The sequence below is a fragment of the Salvelinus fontinalis genome, chromosome 4, assembly GCF_029448725.1.
Source record: "Salvelinus fontinalis isolate EN_2023a chromosome 4, ASM2944872v1, whole genome shotgun sequence".
NCBI classification, from domain to species: domain Eukaryota; kingdom Metazoa; phylum Chordata; class Actinopteri; order Salmoniformes; family Salmonidae; genus Salvelinus; species Salvelinus fontinalis.
This window is the reverse complement of record NC_074668.1, coordinates 51,294,648-51,313,400: the sequence shown is the minus strand read 5'-3', so window position 1 is coordinate 51,313,400 and position 18,753 is coordinate 51,294,648. Positions and strand designations below refer to the sequence as shown.

At 41.6% G+C, this 18,753-nt stretch overlaps 1 protein-coding gene across 1 annotated transcript in view; it reads left to right on the top strand.

The window, feature by feature from the left end:
* Positions 1–18,753, top strand: part of cfap77 (cilia and flagella associated protein 77) — a 75,249-nt gene that overhangs the window by 40,874 nt on the left and 15,622 nt on the right. The window contains exons 3-4 of the mRNA XM_055920534.1: positions 498–597; positions 3,813–4,056. Coding sequence (XP_055776509.1) covers positions 498–597; positions 3,813–4,056 — 344 coding nt within the window. The remainder of the gene's footprint in view (positions 1–497; positions 598–3,812; positions 4,057–18,753) is intronic.

Genomic DNA, 18,753 nt, shown 5'->3' with positions numbered 1-18,753 from the left:
GTTGATCTGGATAAGAGCGTCTGCTAAATGCTTAGCTATCAAACTGCACATTTTTCTCTCGGCCCCATGGCAATATGTGTAGAATTGTAGGGAATTAGCTTTAAAAGAGCAACATTTTCTCTCAGCCTTATAGCAAAATGTGTGAAATTGTCACCACTCTCACATTCATAGACAGCGCGATGGATGGACTAACCATCCATGGTATCGAAATGGAGTTTTAACCATAGAGATCCTATTCTAATTCCTAATTCTATGTTCTGAGGCTATACAGTGTTTGTTTTCATTTACATTGTTTACAAACTGGAGTAAAACCAGCTTATATTTTGGCTTCTGATGGGGTACCGCAGATGTACAAACTCATGAGACATTTATAAGTTATTCTCTTCAATAATTCATTGATATATACCATTAATTTATCAGTCCAAAAATGAATGTAGAAACCAAGGATTCTAGCTTTAAGGTGAATACTGTCCTGTTTTTCTGTCTGTTACCTACAGCCAGTGCTTGGGAAGACCAAGTCTAAAGGGTTGACATGTCTTGGACCTGACTTTGTGTACGGAACTGTTGCGACCATCCAGGACGGAGGAGTCTCAGAAGGTAGGGGGTGTGCAAAGTGTCCATCCTGCATCACTCAATTTGGTGTTAGTCTACACATTGGGGGTGACAAAATCATTACTATTATTATGAATCCTCCTTTGCATCCCTTGTGGTCCATTATTTTCTTTAACCCCAGACTTAGCATTGATAGGTGTGTGGAACCCCTCCACAGCACACAATAAAATTTAAAAAACATTTTTTACTGTTTAAAAAAACAGCACATGGTAAAAACGATCTTGGATATTATTCAGAGGTGTGTCTGTCAGGCACACACACGCTGAGTGCACTGGAGAGGGCTGGATTGTGACGGCCATGGCAGTGTCATATGGCCAACTATTTAATTACTTAGGGAATAGGGTGCCATTTGGGATACAACCAATGTGTCCCCATTACCGTCAGCCCTGATGTCACAGTGTGTTTGGCTGAGAAAGCATCCCCTCAGGCAGCCGGCCCTCCCTGTCACTCTTCCTCTTCTCACCAGCTAAACTGTGCATGTCCTCCTCCTTCTCCAGCTGGAGAATGATAATGATGCTCTTCCGTCAGCGGACAGACGCCGGGGAATGTCAAACTCTCTCCTGAACCCCCACCAAACCAACCCTTGAACCCCCCTCCAGGCCCTCACCACTCACCCAGTGGAAATGTCTCCCGATTGAGCTCGACTGTCAATCGTGAGCCGCTCTAAGTGTTTAAACACTCAACTCTCTCAAATTAAACCCCCCCCCCCTTAAATCTGTCACTACCCACTAGACAGAGAGCGCTCTTTTAAAAATGGCATAAAAAAACTGAATTTCAATAATTGTGACAAGGATAACAAAGGCTCACTGTCAGCGACGGTGGTAACGACACCTGGGGAACACACCTCCATATTGTCACCGAGACAGAGATGACTGAGAGAGAGAGTCAAGCGTCTTATGGAGATGTCACCGTCTCGCAACTAATCAAAACCCCTCTGATGGAAATTGGTGTTGCAATGAGCTGCTTCACAGAGAACAGCCTTGTTCCAACTCTTTACACAGCTATAAATATTTCAGGAAAGACATTATCTACTGTACGTGAGCGATTGATCTATCTTTGCATAGTTGTAGACGCCGCCCAGCTAGCACATGTGGTTCCTTTAAAGTTGTGGGAACATATGTTTTTGGATTTCAATTGGTTGTGGGATCCAAGCCAACGTTCTGAGAACAGAAGTGAAAATATCGTCTGTTCTGGGAACGTTTATTTTTAAGTTGCAGTGAGGTTCTGAGAAAGTTTTACTCTGGTTCCTTTAAAGTTCTCCTGTGAGATTTTAAATAAGTATTTTAATTTCACTGCTTGCTTATTTTGGGTCAACTTTTTGGAACTCCATGCACAGATAGGACACATTAATTGATTTCCTTAGGCATTAATCATGCAAACACATTTCTTTTTTATTGTGACACAGCATCAGTGAGATACAAACCTATGATTATCTGTTCTCTATCCATGGAATTAGTCCCCTGTGACACCAGTATCCATACATACCAGCTCCAGCTAGCATGTCATGTTTTTTTTACGCACACAAAGCTGTTCATTTTAGTCTATTCAAACAGCCCATTTCAAAAGAAACAAGCACTCATTAAGATCAGGTGTGGCCAATTTGTATGTATGGCCAACATCCCTGAACACACTTAACAAGATAGAGGATAGAGATAGTTTTGTCTTAACTTTCGTAAAACAATTTGAGAACATGACTTTAAATGTAACCATGAGGAAAACTGTAAGAAACATTATGCTGAAGTACTGAAATTCCCACAGAAGAACATTGTTTCTTAATGCTCTCTAAACTATTTGAGAACATTCCCAATATCTCACCTCACTTGCTCACATTGTATATAGACTTATTTTTTTTTATCTTTTTCACTGTATTATTGACTATATGTTTGTTTTTACTCCATGTGTAACTATGTGTTGTTGTATGTGTCGAACTGCTTTGCTTTATCTTGGCCAGGTCGCAATTGTAAATGAGAACGTGTTCTCAATTTGCCTACCTGGTTAAATAAAGGTTAAATAAATAAAAAAAAAACCAGTTGGAGAACATTCCTAAAACATTAACAAAATGTAACCATGTTTGAACACTTAGGAAACTTTCTGTTAAAGTTATGAAATAGGAAGAACTTTTTTTTTTTTTCTAGTTCCATGAATGTGCTGAGAATGTTCCAAAGCCAAGCAACTATCCTGCACTATTCCCAGAAAGTTGTGGGAAGGTTTTATGCAAAATAACCACAGAACAACTACACTCTCACCAAGCTCCAAGAAATATATGGTTCTCAGAATGTTATGTGCTAGCTGGGCATGCTTTGTACCTGTAAAATAGTTCAATTTGATTTCCATTTCAAAGACATCTGTAGGGAATTTGTCTTGGATGAGTTGATAAGGGTGTGTGTGTTACGTTACGGCCTTATTCTAAATGTGATATCAGTTTTTTATTTTTAATACATTTGCTAACATTTCTAAAAACCTGTTTTTGCTTTGTCATTATGTGTGTACATTAATGAGATTCATTATATATATTTTTTGAATTAGGCCAACGTAACAAAATGTGGAAAAAGTCAAGGGGTCTGAATACTTTCTGATTGCACTGTACTGTATATTTCCAAACTATAAGGTTGAAAAAAATACTGCGAAATTGTGAGAATGATAATAATGCCCTTTTAGTGTAAGTGCTGTTTGAAAAGACTGCCTGACATTTCAGCCTGTTTTGGTGGGATGGACTTTGTCGTAAAAATTGGTTAATAGACCAGAACTCTAAACGTTTCTGCCAATAATTTTCAGTTTTACCCTCACTACTCAGACCACTCCCAGACAGTCGTAGCAAAATTCTTGCTTGAGAAATACATTTGTCTTTTTTACAATTTTTTAATTTTAAAGAATCACCGTAAGGTACTTAATTGTTACCCAGAAATGATTTGATATTGAGATAAAATTTGCTGCATTGGACCTTTAATAACAAATTCAACATTTGTCTTTGGAGGAAGTAACTGTGTTGAAGTATATATGGGGAAAATATTGGGGGTGAATCTTTCTTATTTTGTTTTGTCAACCTGATTATACACAGAAAGAAAAACGGAAATAAATAAATACAAATAATAACAATAATAATATATTCGATAAAAATAAATAGTAATTGCGTGTTAGAGGAAACACTGAATACAGGCCTTGAACTCACTCTGCCGTTGTGTTGTGCCCTACTCTCCCAGCCTTGTCCAACTGGCACACACACTCCCTGCCCACCAGTGGCAGTAGAGGCCACTCCAGGAGGCCTGAGAAGGACTTTGTGGCTCTGAACCGCGAGGGGGTGAAGTCCGGCCTGGTGACTGCCAAGGAGCATTATCAGTACCGCGCCACCCACGACAGGAGACAAGCCACTCTTGCCAGAAGGGGCTCCCATGTCCCTGTGCCCCCTCGCATCCCCCCTGACACTACCTTCGGCATCTCGACACAGTGAGTGTCCCACTTTATTTGATCTGATGTGGGGTTGTGTTCAAAATGACACCCTATTCCCTATCTAGTGCACTAGATAGGTATTAGCAATAATGTAATTTCAGACGCAACTTCTCTCATACTGGAACAGGGCATCACAACATGAATGGAAGGAAACTAGGGTTACATTACTGTGGATGGCCAATTTGCTAACATGTTCTATCCATTTTCATTGAGTTATAGCAGTAAATCTTCTCTACACTGTTTTCCTTTTGACAAAAGGTGAATTTGCCATTGCACTTGTTAATGTGAGCTGGATAGCCAGCCGACGCCACCACTTAGCTAACAAATCAATTTGTAGCGATTATGCACAACGGCACAACTTGTATAGAATGTGCACGCTGTGCTCTGTAGCGTACAGATATATCTCCACCAAAGCTTTATACATGTCTGTCTCCTCTCAAGGGCACAAATGTTTGAATTCACAGCAGCAGTGGATATGTTATTAATAGATCTCAAGCAAGAGATCCCATTGAAATGATGAAATCACAACCACAGCAACATGAATAGGTGCCAGCATTTATTTAGCTTAATTCCCTCTGAGGATCTGCTCTGAATGTTCATAAGGAAAAATCCGAACACACATAGATACGAGTAATTGGTAAATGGCTAATCCAGTTGTTTTCAGCTGCAATGTTGTGTCGTGTCTTTGGCATCATTAAAAGTGAAGACTGTTATTTTATCAAATCAATTCTCTGTAATTATTATTACGTGATTAAACTAATCATGTAACTGTAACTAGGAAGTCAGGGCACAAAGGAAAATCTTCAGATTACAAAGTTATAATTTTCCTAATAACTCTACAGATATTTTAATATCTGGTCAATTTGTCTTCTTATTAATGAATTATCCTTTACCTCACGTCAGTCTCATTCCAAACGTCGTAAAATGTTGGTTATCTGCATGAACCCAGCCTTTACTATGAATCATCCATGTCTTAATCATTTATTTACTAACTAAATAATCACAGAAATACACAAACAAACAAACAGTAGATCTGTTACAAACAAATGATAGGGAAGTATCCCAAGTGGGCTAAGTCCATATGACGGCTTGGTGGACAAAGGGAAGTGGGTGTGGACTGAACGAGAGCGGGAAAGACAAAAGGGATCACTACACACACACAGTTGATAATTATATTAATTGAAATGCTAATCCTTTGCACATGAACGCTCACTCATTCGGGAATAATTGCAATCAATATATATTTACGCCCAGGAGTCGTCGTGATCTCTGTTGGATTCGTCAGTCCATCTGCTGGAGAGTCAGTTCATCCGCATCTCTGTTTCTCAAAATCTTTCAAAATCTTTCGTGGTTAGAATGGCTACTTCATTCTAACCATGAGTTCCATTCAAAAATGTTCTCATAGAATAGGTGTTTCGGCGGTTGTTGGTATCCGCAACCCAGGTTTACATAATTTCTAGCTGCAGACTAGTATCTAAGATTTGCTCATATCCTGTAGGGATCGATAGTCTCAGAGTTTAACCATTTCCAGCCGTGTAGCCAATGATCCATGTGGTATGGTTAGGAATTCAATAACTATCCGCAATCACAGCTCACGCTGTGGGTTTGCTCAGTCTTGGTACTCAAACCTGTGCCACCTCAGCTGACACCGATGTATGCTTGGTCTAAAGAGGATTTCCTCAGGAGGGAATTATATTCGTAACAGTAGAAAAGGCAGTTCTATGATGCCTGATCATGTCTGTGCTCACGGGGGCGGGCCAATGACTTAGTTAAACTTTAAAGGGAATAGAGTTCTCTCACATTAAAGGTTTAACATCGCATTACATCATTTCACAAATAGTTTCATTTTTACTCATTCATTTTATACAATAATTAGATGCAAACCTCATAACGGAGGCACCTGTATAAACAGAGATAGGGTAATGTGGCTGTATTGTCTTTCTTTCATGAGGTCACAAACATGAAACGGATCGGGTCGTAGCTGGCTTCTCCACCGACCGTTTACACATTCTCCAAAATATGGATATTGTTCCATTCTCAAATTCTGGAACCTAGTAGAATTTGCCAGGAGTTTCTTTGTTCTACTGTGAAACTCTCTCTCTTCATGCTGCATGAAAAGGGGGAGAGAGTCTCCGCCAGGAGTTTGACCTGAGATAACAGAACCTGGGTGTAGGAGAGAGTGAGAAGCCACGATCTATTACCAGGAAGGACCACATCATGACAGTTCTCCCCGTCCCCCGTCCCCAGTCCCGATGGTTTGGATCTTGTGATTATCCTGCAATTATCCTACAAATAACATAAAAATAATGACCACGTGATGTCCTGTTTGTAGTTCATCGTTGCAGTCCCCCTCTGTTGGTTGAACTTGGTAGGCTCTCTGAAAGCGTAGCAGTCCACCACAAGGATGGGCAGTGGATGTCCGGTCTGGTCATCCAGACTGGAAGATCTGGGCGGTAACTTAGGCATATTTTAACAACGCACACACACTCACAAAATATATAATTACCTTGCCGTTGCGGTCCCCCTCTAGTGGTTTACCCTGGTAGGTTTCCTGGAAGCTGAAAAGTACCACAGGAATGGCCAGGGGATGTCCTGTTTGGTGATCGCCATTACGGTCCCCCCCCTCTGGTGGTTTACCTTGGTAGGCTCTCTGACAGTGGGGCAGGCCGCCACAAGGATGGGCAGTGGGTGTCCAGTCTGGTCATCCAGACTGGAAGAGCTGGGCAGTAACTTAGGCAGATTTTAACAACGCACACACACAAAATATATAATTACATTAATTCCCCAATGAGCGGCATTGTGGCAGTAAGTGATGGTTGTATGGGGACTTTGTTTATGGCTCTATCACTTCCTAAGTGTCAAAGGAACTGAACCGAAAAGGAATAAAAGCATAAACAAAAGATATACCAAATATATATCTTGCACCAAAATCCTCTAATTGGACTGTATTCTATATACGTTCAATGTCCTGGCTAAATGACTCTATCGTGGAATTGTCTCTAATGTCAAGTCTAGGGTTTTCCTACTTGGTGTGTTGCTTAGGCACTATCCTAAGTTGATAACTATATGATAAGTCTACAGCTGTAAGGCACCAGTTTTGGGCAGTCTACAGGGATGACCTATGGAGCTCTGGGAAGAAAACTGGTGAGTACTGTAGCTGTAGAGTCAAAGGCCTCAAAGTAAATGTTCAACTTTACTAAGGCTGGTATTTTGCTCAGACCCTTAAGTGATCCTAGCATAAATCCTAATGGGATGTTCCGTTGTACATGTGCGTTTATGCTTACACAAGCGTGCATGTCAAGGGAAGAAAACCAAGTATCCTGGCATACTACAACTTGTTCAGAATGAGTCTGACGTAATCAGGTAATTTTCAGGTCAATGCCTGGAGGTTAGTCAGAATTGGTCGAGGGAGTCTATTAGCGGTTATACTACAAGTCACTGCGTATTCCACAATTGTAGTGGCGATAGGTATGTGGCGATAGGTGTGAAGAAGTCTATTTCATAGCTATGCTATCCACGGAGGAGCTAACCTCACGACGGAAGTACTCTATAAGCACTGGACCAGTCATACGCGGTGTGATCATGGTTCATGACTTCTAATAACTTTCCTCCTGAATGGAGGGTTTTATTTATTAGTGGAAGAGTGCTCTGGAGATTCCCTTCCCTGTGTTGCACTCTGAGTGACTCCTATGTCGCTGTTGTCAAGGGTAATTTGATTGGTTAGGTCTCTAACCTTCTTACTGATTGTAGCTAGTCTGACTGTTGCTGGCATTGGTACTGGTACTCAAGGGAACCAGTTATCCTACCGATTTATTATGAAATATTATCCTACCGGAACACATGATTAGAGCATTTTACTAGTTGTATTGTAGTTGAACCTACACATGGCAAGGCATGACTTCTCTGACCAGTGTGGTACTCATCCTGGGTCTGGGCTACTATACCCCCCCCCCCCCTCAAACCCACAAGCGGGTGGTGTTGGTATCCGAGGCACAAACGAAAATGTCGGACCCTATGTACGAGTTGTCAGTGGCCGCGTTATGGGAATGGCTGTAACCTTTCAACCAAATCTCCTGGTGTTTGTGCCTCAAAACGCTCAGTGGCTGTCGAGGGCTGTCAGTCACCATAGCGTCCACGTGTGGCAACCTCTTCATTACCTGCGAACTGAGATGAGCATATCTGTCTGTGATATCGCAAAGTGTTTCACCAGTGGGAGTCATAGGGTCAGTTGCTGGACTGACGCCATTAGTGTCATTGTAAGGGGGGACAGTCCCCCACAAAGCGGAAGGTGTATCATCGGAAGCAGAGTACACTCTATGCATCAATGTTTTTCTTGCTGAGACGGTCGCAGTGCTTGCGGAAGTGTCCGAAGGGCAAGAGAAGTTAATCTAAATGACCATAATGCACGACTGCAAGGAGGGAGAAATTTGCTCATTCACAGAGCCAGCTGGCTCAAAATCATGAAAAGAATGGTCAATCAGGTTTTCTGATGGACTGTGTCGAGATATCGTAATATCTCCTTGGTTTCTAAACATCTTTTTCCCAAGGGGTGCTTTTGAGAGCTACCACCCGTAAATGACTGCGTTGCAGCTAGCGTTAGGGGAAGACAGTGTGGTCAGTGGAGAAGGCACTGTGGCCTGTGACCATACCTGGTTGGTTTTCCAATTCATCAGTGGGAGTAACCGCTCCATCAAGTCTGCTCCAAGTAGCAGAGGTACAGATTCGAGGCTGGTAACATACACAGGAACGAGCGATACGTCCTGGAAGTGTAGTTTCAGCATGACTCTCAATGTGAGAGGCGAGGTAGTCTGAGTGACCCCTCGAAGTGTAGTATCGCATCGTTCCACTTTTAACCAACGTTTAGTTGGCTTCAAAGCCCCTTTGAGATCATCAAACAATTTTTGAGAGATGAGCGATATTGTCGCGCTCGAATCAATTAGTGCATGACAAGTTAAGCAGTCCTCCAAGACTGTTTCCAGGTATGGGTGTTTAGATTCGGGTTTAGTGGCATGTCTGTTCAAGGTGAAAGCAGATCGACTTTTCGGATTTTGAGTGGGCTTGGCTTTAACTAAGCTTTTGATCTTTTTCTTCGCAACTTTTGAATCAGAATCTATAGACGAAGCCTGTGGGCTTTTTTCTTGATCAAGCGGGCCCTGGATAGGGTCTCGAGTGAGAGCGGGAGAAATTCTAATTTTAACGTCCTTGCTATGGGTGTTAATTCCTGCGGACCTGGTGTCCTGTAAATCCCCGTCCAGTCCTTGTGACTTTTACCCTTTTCTCAAATTTTTATTGCTTTAGTTCTTCACGTAGTGGAACTTCTGGAGAACATTGGTCTATGTTTTTTATCGTCCTTTAACCCTTTGTTACCCTTGTGCTCTGACACTTTGTGTGGGTTTGGTGCAGGAAAGTAGCGAACAGGTCGATTGTAGCGGTAGTTTCGATGGCTACGTACTTTACAGTTATTTAGACTGTGGAGGTTATTGGAATCGCGGTTTTGTGGTAGAAACCGTTGTGCGTCATCTCTCCAATACCTGATAATGCACCCTCTAACTGGTGTGAGTGCTCCTGGTCAAACTTCAAAACCGAGTGGTCAGGGCTCTATGTCTGCTAAATAGAAAGCTCTGGAAATGGGTTGTTTTTGCTCATCTTTAATTGATTCCAAAATTGTAATTACTTAGTAAAAAGGCAAAAAGGTTTATTAGTTATTGAAGAAAACAACATTCGTTTTTAAACCCAGATTGTGAAAGCCTCAAAAGCTTTGCTTGCAAGCTCTCTGAGTTGTAAGATGGGCAAGTCAACGTGGGCTACAGGGCACAAGTAGGTAATGAAGGTGGGATACATGTTCGACAGAAACATTTGTTTGAATGGTAACAGCTCTTCTATTCCTGTTTCAGTGAATAGGCCAGAGTAAGCTGAACGAAGCCTATGATAGTAAGCTTGTGTGTGTTCGTTCCGAGCTTGTTTGATGGTGTTAGCAAGTGAGCTATCGGGTTTGCGAGTCGCAGAACCACTGAATTCTAATTTCAAAGCTGTGGCAAGTTTAGCATTGTCATTTAGCACGTGTTGCTGTTGTAGACGAATGAAACTTGTCACGTGTTTATTTGATGTTCGCGTCAACAGGTAAACCCTGTCAGAACCCGTAGCGTTCGGGTAGCCATCAATGCGTCCTCTATGTCAGCTAGGAACGTCTCAGTATCGTTTGGCTGACCTGGTACAGGGTCAAAGGTGGGAAATTTCTAGACGAGTTTGTGAAGGTATTCCGCGCCAAGCGGGCGCAGGCTTCATCCTGTGGGGAAATTGGGGCTGAAAGGCCAAGAGGGGAAGCCAAGCTTTGGCTTTGTTGGCCAAGAGGCACCCTATTACTCAGTGCCGAATGGCCAAGAGAAGAAGACTGAGGGACACGAGGGAGGCAAAGTCTGAAACCTATCATCTTTACTCCTTTGAGTACAGGGCTCCGGTTGATTGGATGGGTAGTCACGCTGTAGAGCGTGACCATTCTGGACTTCCTCCAGATGGTACCTAAGGGTGGTATTCTGTTGCATTGCATAGTCCATTTGAGCGCTTAGAGTACTGATTTTGGACAGGTGAGTGTTGCACTTTCTCCTTTCGGTCTCAAACTTATCTGTCATGGTTTACAGATAGAGGTATTGAGTACAGAGCGAGAGATTCAGTGATGAGATTTCCTCCGCTTGCTTAGAAATCAATATTTCCATCTTCATCACCTGAGTTCTCTCATCATTAATTTGGTCAGCGACTTCAATGAGTTCTGCTGATCTGTCATCCAACTTAGTCATTGTGTTCTTTAACTGATCGTCTTTGGTCTAAAGCATTTTGAGGTGAACCATGTTAGTTTGAGTAACGTTCAACAAAACTGCATGTATGTTATCAAGTTGAGCGCTCCTGTTTGTAGATAACTTGTCAGATTTATCTAGTTTGGCGTGGACCTCATCGTATTTAGTTTTGGCTAAATTGAGTTGTTCCTTTCGCATACGATTTTGTTCCTGTAGAAACGATTTTGTTGAAGAGTTTGTGCTTGTTCATCATCATAAGTTTTTGCAATTACATTTAATTCAGTTTTCAAACGCAGTTCCATAGCTAGCAGAATGTTTCCCTTTTCTGAATTTGTCATTGGTTTCCCGGTTCTATCCACCTGTCCCTTTTTATGCCTACCGTTACCTGCTCGTGCTTCAACTGTGCACTGCGGTATTGGACCGATGCCAATCTGGGATGGCAAGACATCAGGGCTAGACTGGAGAGACACTGAGGCCTGCGCCCGATGGTTTATTTTGGAGAGCGTTGTTTGCCATGTCTGCTGTTTTTCCGCTAATGGCATAATTAGGGTTGTTATCACTGCTGAGTTCAGAGATCAATCCATTTATGGGTGGAGGTTCACTAATTAGCGGGCGAGTGGGGGCTACCCCCTCTGATAGCTTGCGCATTATTAGAACATTTGAAAGAAAATGTTTTTCTTAATTTTCCAAAGTTTGGTTTTGGAATATGTTGGAAGCTGCAAAGACGATTTTAATCTATTTATAGACGTTAATGAACCATCAGTACTGTGGGAGTTGGATGTGAATGAATTTGCAAAACCAAAAGCAAATTGAATTAATCAATGATAAATCATACCTGGATAGGCTATCTGGTAATTCATTAACCGGGGAAGTTGGTTCATCTAGGTTACTATTGGAAAGTTTAAAATGTCTCATTTAATTGGAAGACCTAAAAAGGTATGTCCGACAATTTAACCTATTCAATTGAATGAGACGATGATATCCAAGCAATTGGGATTGTCTGGATTGTCATAAAAGGTGTAAACAGTAGTTTAAATGTTAGGTTACATTCACCACTAGGTTCACCTCTCCCTAAGGCCGAAGCCACATGGGATTCCCGCTGGAGGCGGGACTTCCGTCAGTACTGGTGTTTACTGAATGTGCTTTGAAAAGGCAGATTTTACTGATTGATCCATTTTAATGATAAATCAAACCTGTATGGGCTATTTGGGAATTAAACTTTAACCTGAAAGCGTTACTCTAGGTTAATGTGAAAACCAATCAATTTTGATATTATTTAAAAGATCCACCTGAAAAGGTAAATATGGCAATTTCACTTGTTAGTTCAATTGAACTAACATCAATACCCAATCAATTGATTGGCTGGATATCCTAAGTACCCACTTTTTGAATGTGATCCACGTTTGGGTGTCACCTAATTACTGTACTGACGATTCTTCACCACCAGGGGGTCACTGATCGCATAAAGCCAAAATCCCGGAATTACAAAGGGCGTTGCGCAAGCTGGAGGAATTTCAACGTGACACAGGAAAAATAAAATGCTGTTTTCCATTTGTTAGATGTAGCATCTAGTGCTAAGCTAATCCTAATTGTACAAAAATGTCACTTGCAAGCACAAAATAGGGTGGTTTTACTTATGTCATTCATTTCAAACCATTTCTCGGCATTATTTTCTCAGCGTTTTAACCGGAACGTGCGGCAAACAACGAAATGCACACCGTGTTCTACTCGCGTGGAAACCGTGCTCCGTGGGATGGTCAAAGTTTCGGATATTTTTTTATAACCCAACCCTGATCTGTACTTCTCCACAACTTTGTCCCTGACCTGTTTGGAGAGCTCCTTGGTCTTCATGGTGCCGCTTGCTTGGTGGTGTCCCTTGCTTAGTGGTGTTGCAGACTCTGGGGCCTTTCAGAACAGGTGTATATTTACTGAGATCATGTGACACTTAGATTGCAGACAGGTGGACTTCATTTAACAAATGATGTGACTTCTGAAGGTAATTGGTTGCACCAGGTCATATTTAGGGGCTTCATAGCAAAGGGGGTGAATACATACACCTTTAAAGGTTGCGAGCTTACACCGCGGGACTTAGAGGCACCCAGCGTCACAGCTTCATTGCTCCAGACCACCACAAGGGGGAATTAGAGCACTCATTATACATTTGGGACCCAAGGTTTTTATATGACCAATCATGGTTCCATTAACGAACTTGACTAGAGCCACCTGTTCCTGGTGACTTTCTTCAGCAAAGATGGCTGACAAAACAGGACGGTGGAAGCAAATGTAAGTCTTATAACGTCACGAGTCAAGCAAAAAATGTACAAGCTAGCTAAAGCATTTACTGCAAATTGAATGTACAATTGTGTAAGCTTGCCTTGCCGTGCAATGCAGCTGAAGTAACATAGCTAGCTAACTATTTACTTGCTTATTGTGTAGTGGAGGATAAAAATAACTGTATGCCTATGGATGTGTAGCTAGCTACAGTATGTAACCTATCTGTGTATGGACCCTAAAACGTTAGATTCTGAAACTAATATTCATACCAATCTATGAACCTCAGCTATCATAGTCGTTGTATCAACTTCAAGTCTGAATGGTATTTTTTTTACCTTTATTTAACTACGCAAGTCAGTTAAGAACAAATTCTTATTTTCAATGACGGTCTAGGAACAGTGGGTTAACTGCCTGTTCAGGGCCAGAACGACAGATTTGTACCTTGTCAGCTCGGGGATTTGAACTTGCAACCTTCCGGTTACTAGTCCAACGCTCTAACCACTAGGCTACGCTGCCGCCCCGAAAAAAAGTATTAATGAAGCCTATGGATAGAGTAGAATATAATAACTTTATTGTGCCAAGGATGCAAGTCCTACATACAGTTGAAGTCAGAGGTTTACATACACCGTAGCCAAATATATTTGAACTCAGTTTTTCACAATTCCTGACATTTAATCAGAGTAAAAATTCCCTATCTTAGGTCAGTTAGGATCACCACTTTATTTTAAGAATGTGAAATGTCAGAATGATTTATTTCAGCTTTCACCCAGTGGGTCAGAAGTTTACATACACACTAATTAGTATTTGGTAGCATTGCCTTTAAATTGTTTAACTTGGTTCAAACGTTTTGGGTAGCCTTCTACAAGCTTCCCACAATAAGTTGGGAGAATTTTGGCCCATTCCTTCTGCCAGAGCTGGTGTAACAGAGTCAGGTTTGTAGGCCTCCTTGCTCGCAAAAGTTTTCAGTTCTGCCCACAAATTGGATTGAGGTCAGAGCTTTGTGATGCCCACTCCAATACCTTGACTTTGTTGTCCTTAAGCCATTTTGCCACAACCTTGGAAGTATGCTTTGGGTCATTGTCCATTTGGAAGACCCATTTGCGACCAAGCTTTAACTTCCTGACTGATGTCTTGAGCTGTTGCTTCAATATATCCACACAATTTTCTTGCCTCATGATGCTATCTATTTCGTGAAGTGCACCACAACATGATGCTGCCACCCCCGTGCTTCACGGTTGGGATGGTGTTCTTCGGCTTGCAAGCCTCCCCCTTTTTCCTCCAAACATAACGATGGTCATTATGGCCAAACAGTTCTATTTTTGTTTCATCAGATTAGAGGACATTTCTACAAAAAGTACGATCTTCGTCCCCATGTGCAGTCTGGCTTTTTTACGACGGTTTTGGAGCAGTGGCAGAATGCGTCTCCTTCCTTAGGGGTATGACGGCTGCGTGGTCCCATGATGTTTATACTTGTGTACTATTGTTTATACAGATGAACGTGGTACCATCAGGCCTTTGGAAATTGCTCCCAAGGATGAACCAGATTTGTGGAGGTCCACCATTTTTTGGGGGGGTCTTGGCCGATTTCCTTTGATTTTGCTTGACATCATGGGATAGAGGCACTGAGTTTGAAGGTAGGCCTTGAAATACATCAACAGGTACACCTCCAATTGACTCAAATGATGTCAATTAGCCTATCAGAAGCTTCTAAAGCCATGACATAATTTTCTGCAATTTTCCAAGCCGTTTAAAGGCACAGTCAACTTAGTGTATGTAAACTTCTGACCCACTGGAATTGTGATACAGTGAAATAATGTCTAAACAATTGTTGCATAAATTACTTGTGTCATGCACAAAGTAGATGTCCTAACCGACTTGCCAAAACTATAATTTGTTAGCTTCTTCGGGGTAGGGGGCAGCATTTTCACTTTTGGATAAATAGCATGCCCAAATTCAACTGCCTGCTACTCATCCACAGAATATAAGATATGCATATTATTAGTATATTTGGATAGAAAACACTCTGACGTTTCTAAAACTGTTTGAATCATGTCTGTGAGTATAACAGAACTTATGTCGCAGGCAAAACCCAGAGGACAAACCATTCAGATTTCTTTTTTTGAGGTCACTGTCTTTTCAGTGAGTTTTCATTGGGACACCAGATTTCTAAGGGACTTGTTTGCACTTGTTTGCTTCCACTGGATGTCACCAGTCTTTGGAAATTAGTTGAGGTTTTTCCTTTGTGTAATAAAGAAGTACGGCCATCTTAAATGAGTCACTTGAAGTAAATTGTTTGAGAGAGGCACATTACCAGAAAAGTTACGTCAGTTTGTTTTCTTTTTGTATTGAACACAGATCATCCCGTCTTCAATTTGATCGATTAATAACGTTTAAAAATACCTAAAGTTGTATTACAAAAGTAGTTTGAAATGTTTGGACAACGCTTACAAGTAACTTTTGAGATATTTTGTGGTCACGTTGTGCAAGTTGGAAGCTGTGTTTTTCTGGATGAAACGCGCCAAATAAATTGACATTTTGGATATATATCGACGGAATTAATCGAACAAAAGGACCATTTGTGATGTTTATGGGACATATTGGAGTGCCAACAAAAGAAGTTTGTCAAAGGTAAGGCATGAATTATATTTTTATTTCTGCGTTTTGTGTCGTGCCTGCAGTGTTGAAATATGCTACTCTCTTTGTTTACTGTTGTGCTATCATCAGATAATAGCATCTTATGCTTTCGCCTGAAAAGCCTTTTTGAAATCTGACATGTTGGCTGGATTAACAACGAGTGTAGCTTTAATTTGCTATTTTACATGTGTGATTTAATGAAAGTTAGATTTTTATATCATTTTATTTGAATTTGGCGCTCTGCATTTTCCCTGGCTATTGGCCAGGTGGGAAGATTGACCTACCCCAGAGAGGTTAACAAGAAATTTGTGGAGTGGTTGAAAAACGAGTTTTAATGACTCCAACCTAAGTGTATGTAAACTTCCGACTTCAATTGTAAGTAATTTTCTATTAAGGTATCTTTACTTTTACTCAAGTTTGAGAATTTAGTACTTTGTCCACCACTGCAAATAACCTATAATTTCCATTCTGCGGAGCATTAAAATTAAGCGACCAGAGTAAAAATTCCCAGAACCTCCCAGCAACCTAAAAATAAACGCTCCCAGAACAGGCAAAATTGTAATTTCTGTTTTCAGAATGTAAAAAAACCTTTCCGTTTTACCAGTCTGGAAACTTATGGCTTAATTCTCACAATCAATGTGAAACCAAAAACATACGTTCCCACAACTTACATTCACAGTAAGTACTATGAAGCATTCACAGTCAGTACTCTGAAGCATTCAGTTAATATGAAGGATTCACAGTCAGTACTGTAGAGCATTCTGTCAGTATTATGAAGCATTCACAGTCCGTACTATGAAGCAGTGGTGTAGCGCAATTTTTCTTTTATGACGTCATAATTTCTAATTCAAAGTTTTGTACCGACAGATGTAGAATTGGGCTATGCATAACATCCGTCCTCCAATTGCAACGTCCGCTTATGCCCACACATATATTGTCTCAAGAAAAAATTATATTATTGATACACTGAAACACCAAATTAGGCATAGGCCTACCTAATTTCAAAATAGTAAATAATACTTCACGTTTTACCGGTGAAATTTCCAAACTTAATGCCAATCATTTAATCTCAATCAGTTTCATGGGAATATGCATTTAGATCTTCTTGAATTACTTTAAAAAATGTACTCTTCAGATAAGAAATGAGGTGTTTTTGGTGTTACATTGACAGTATATGCGATTATTTTCGGTTCTGTTATGTAAAATACAAATTAACAATTATATGACTTTGCGAGAGATCGATTCAGCTTTTATCTAAGTTTGCTAAACGGCACCATTGTGAGAAGAGAGAATCTTCTATTTGTAATAATAATAAGTGATGAGTAGGACTATTAGGCGTAGGCAACAGATCTTGATGATGAGAGCTATTTTAAGCAATTTGAGCGCCTTTCAAATTGTGGTGCTGAAAGGACAGCACCTTAACCATGTGATCACATATCTTTCTGGGTTCTGATACACAAGAAGGGAGTTCTACCGATTTGGCCCGCTCAAAGTGGTCAAGCCTCCGATGAAGTGGTGGATTTAGGTATAGGCGACATAGGAATCTGCCCAGGGCGCCCGCACAAAAAACGTCTCCCACTCAGAAGTATGAGATGGGAGGCGGGGTAGGTTGACCTCAGGTCCCCCCACTGGAAGCCTGAGATACGGGGAGCGGGAGAATCTATCAAATAGCGCACCTCTAACTTTGTACAGTACTAATGCAATTAGTAAAATCAGTCACACTACGAAATGCTCCTAAATAAACCACAATTCATTCATAATACTGTGAATATATTTTTGCAGATAGCAAGGAGAGGTGAGGGGAGTGGTGATTGAAGGAAAATATCTTGCTGGCTCCACCCACAAGCCTTATATGGACTTCCTGCCCCAACAAGGCAAGCTGGTGGATAATTAAGCCATTGAGTGCTTTGGGATAAAAGAGGAAGCGGGCTGCACAAAGAGGGAGAGGACTGAGAGGGAAACGCGTGTTATGGAGCGTGTAAATTATCTGTACGATTACCCGTGTTTGGTTATTGAACTTGTGGAGACACCACACCCTTGAGCCTGCTACATGTGATGGAGAATACGGGCATAGCAAACCAAGCTCAATAACTAAACAGACACAGAGCATAATGGAAGCATTGGTGAACATAACGCAACAAGCTATACATTGGGAGCTGCTGGAGGAACAGCGTCAGCAGACCACTCTCCTGCGAGCTGAACTCAGCCAGCTGACAGCTGCCCATGCAGGTGCAGCAACGCCTCGTCCCAAAACCCTGTATGTTTATACTGAAACTGACAGGGGCTGACAACATCGAGGCTTACCTCCATGCCTTCGAGAGGACGGAGGCTAGGGAGAAATGGCCCCATGAGCAATGGGCTAGCCTGCTATCACCCTTCCTGTCAAGCGCGGCACAAAATACCTATCAGAATCTGACTGCTGACTAGGCGACGCATTATGAGGGTCTGAAAAAGTAAATCCTGCACCGGTATGGTTACACCCTGATTAGCAGGGCGCAAAGATTCCATGATTGGGTGTATGATGTCACAGTGCCCCCCCGACCGCAAATACATGATGTGATTAGGCTGGCCAAGAACTGGCTAACTGCTGAACCACTGACGATCAACGCCCATCGAGAAAGTGGTCATAGATCTATTTCTACACTCTCTCCCGTTCAAAGCTAAAGAGTTAAGCCAAGCTAACCAGCAGAAAGAGGATCTGCTAGTGGAACTGGTGGAAGATCAACAGGTGGCTTTGGAGGTACTGCACAGAGGACAACCACAGAAAGCTGAACCCTCAGCTTTCTCCAACGATGTTGTAAGCTGGAATCATTGAAGAGTGAGTGGTGCAGCCCCATAGTGATGGTGCCGGATGGCACCATTCAATTTTGTAATGATTTTAGAAAGTTAAATGAACTCTCAAAGTTCGCCTACACCATGCCCTGAATTAATTAACTAATAGAACGGCTAGGGACCGCCTGATTTATCAGCACGCTCGACCTGACGAAGGGTTATT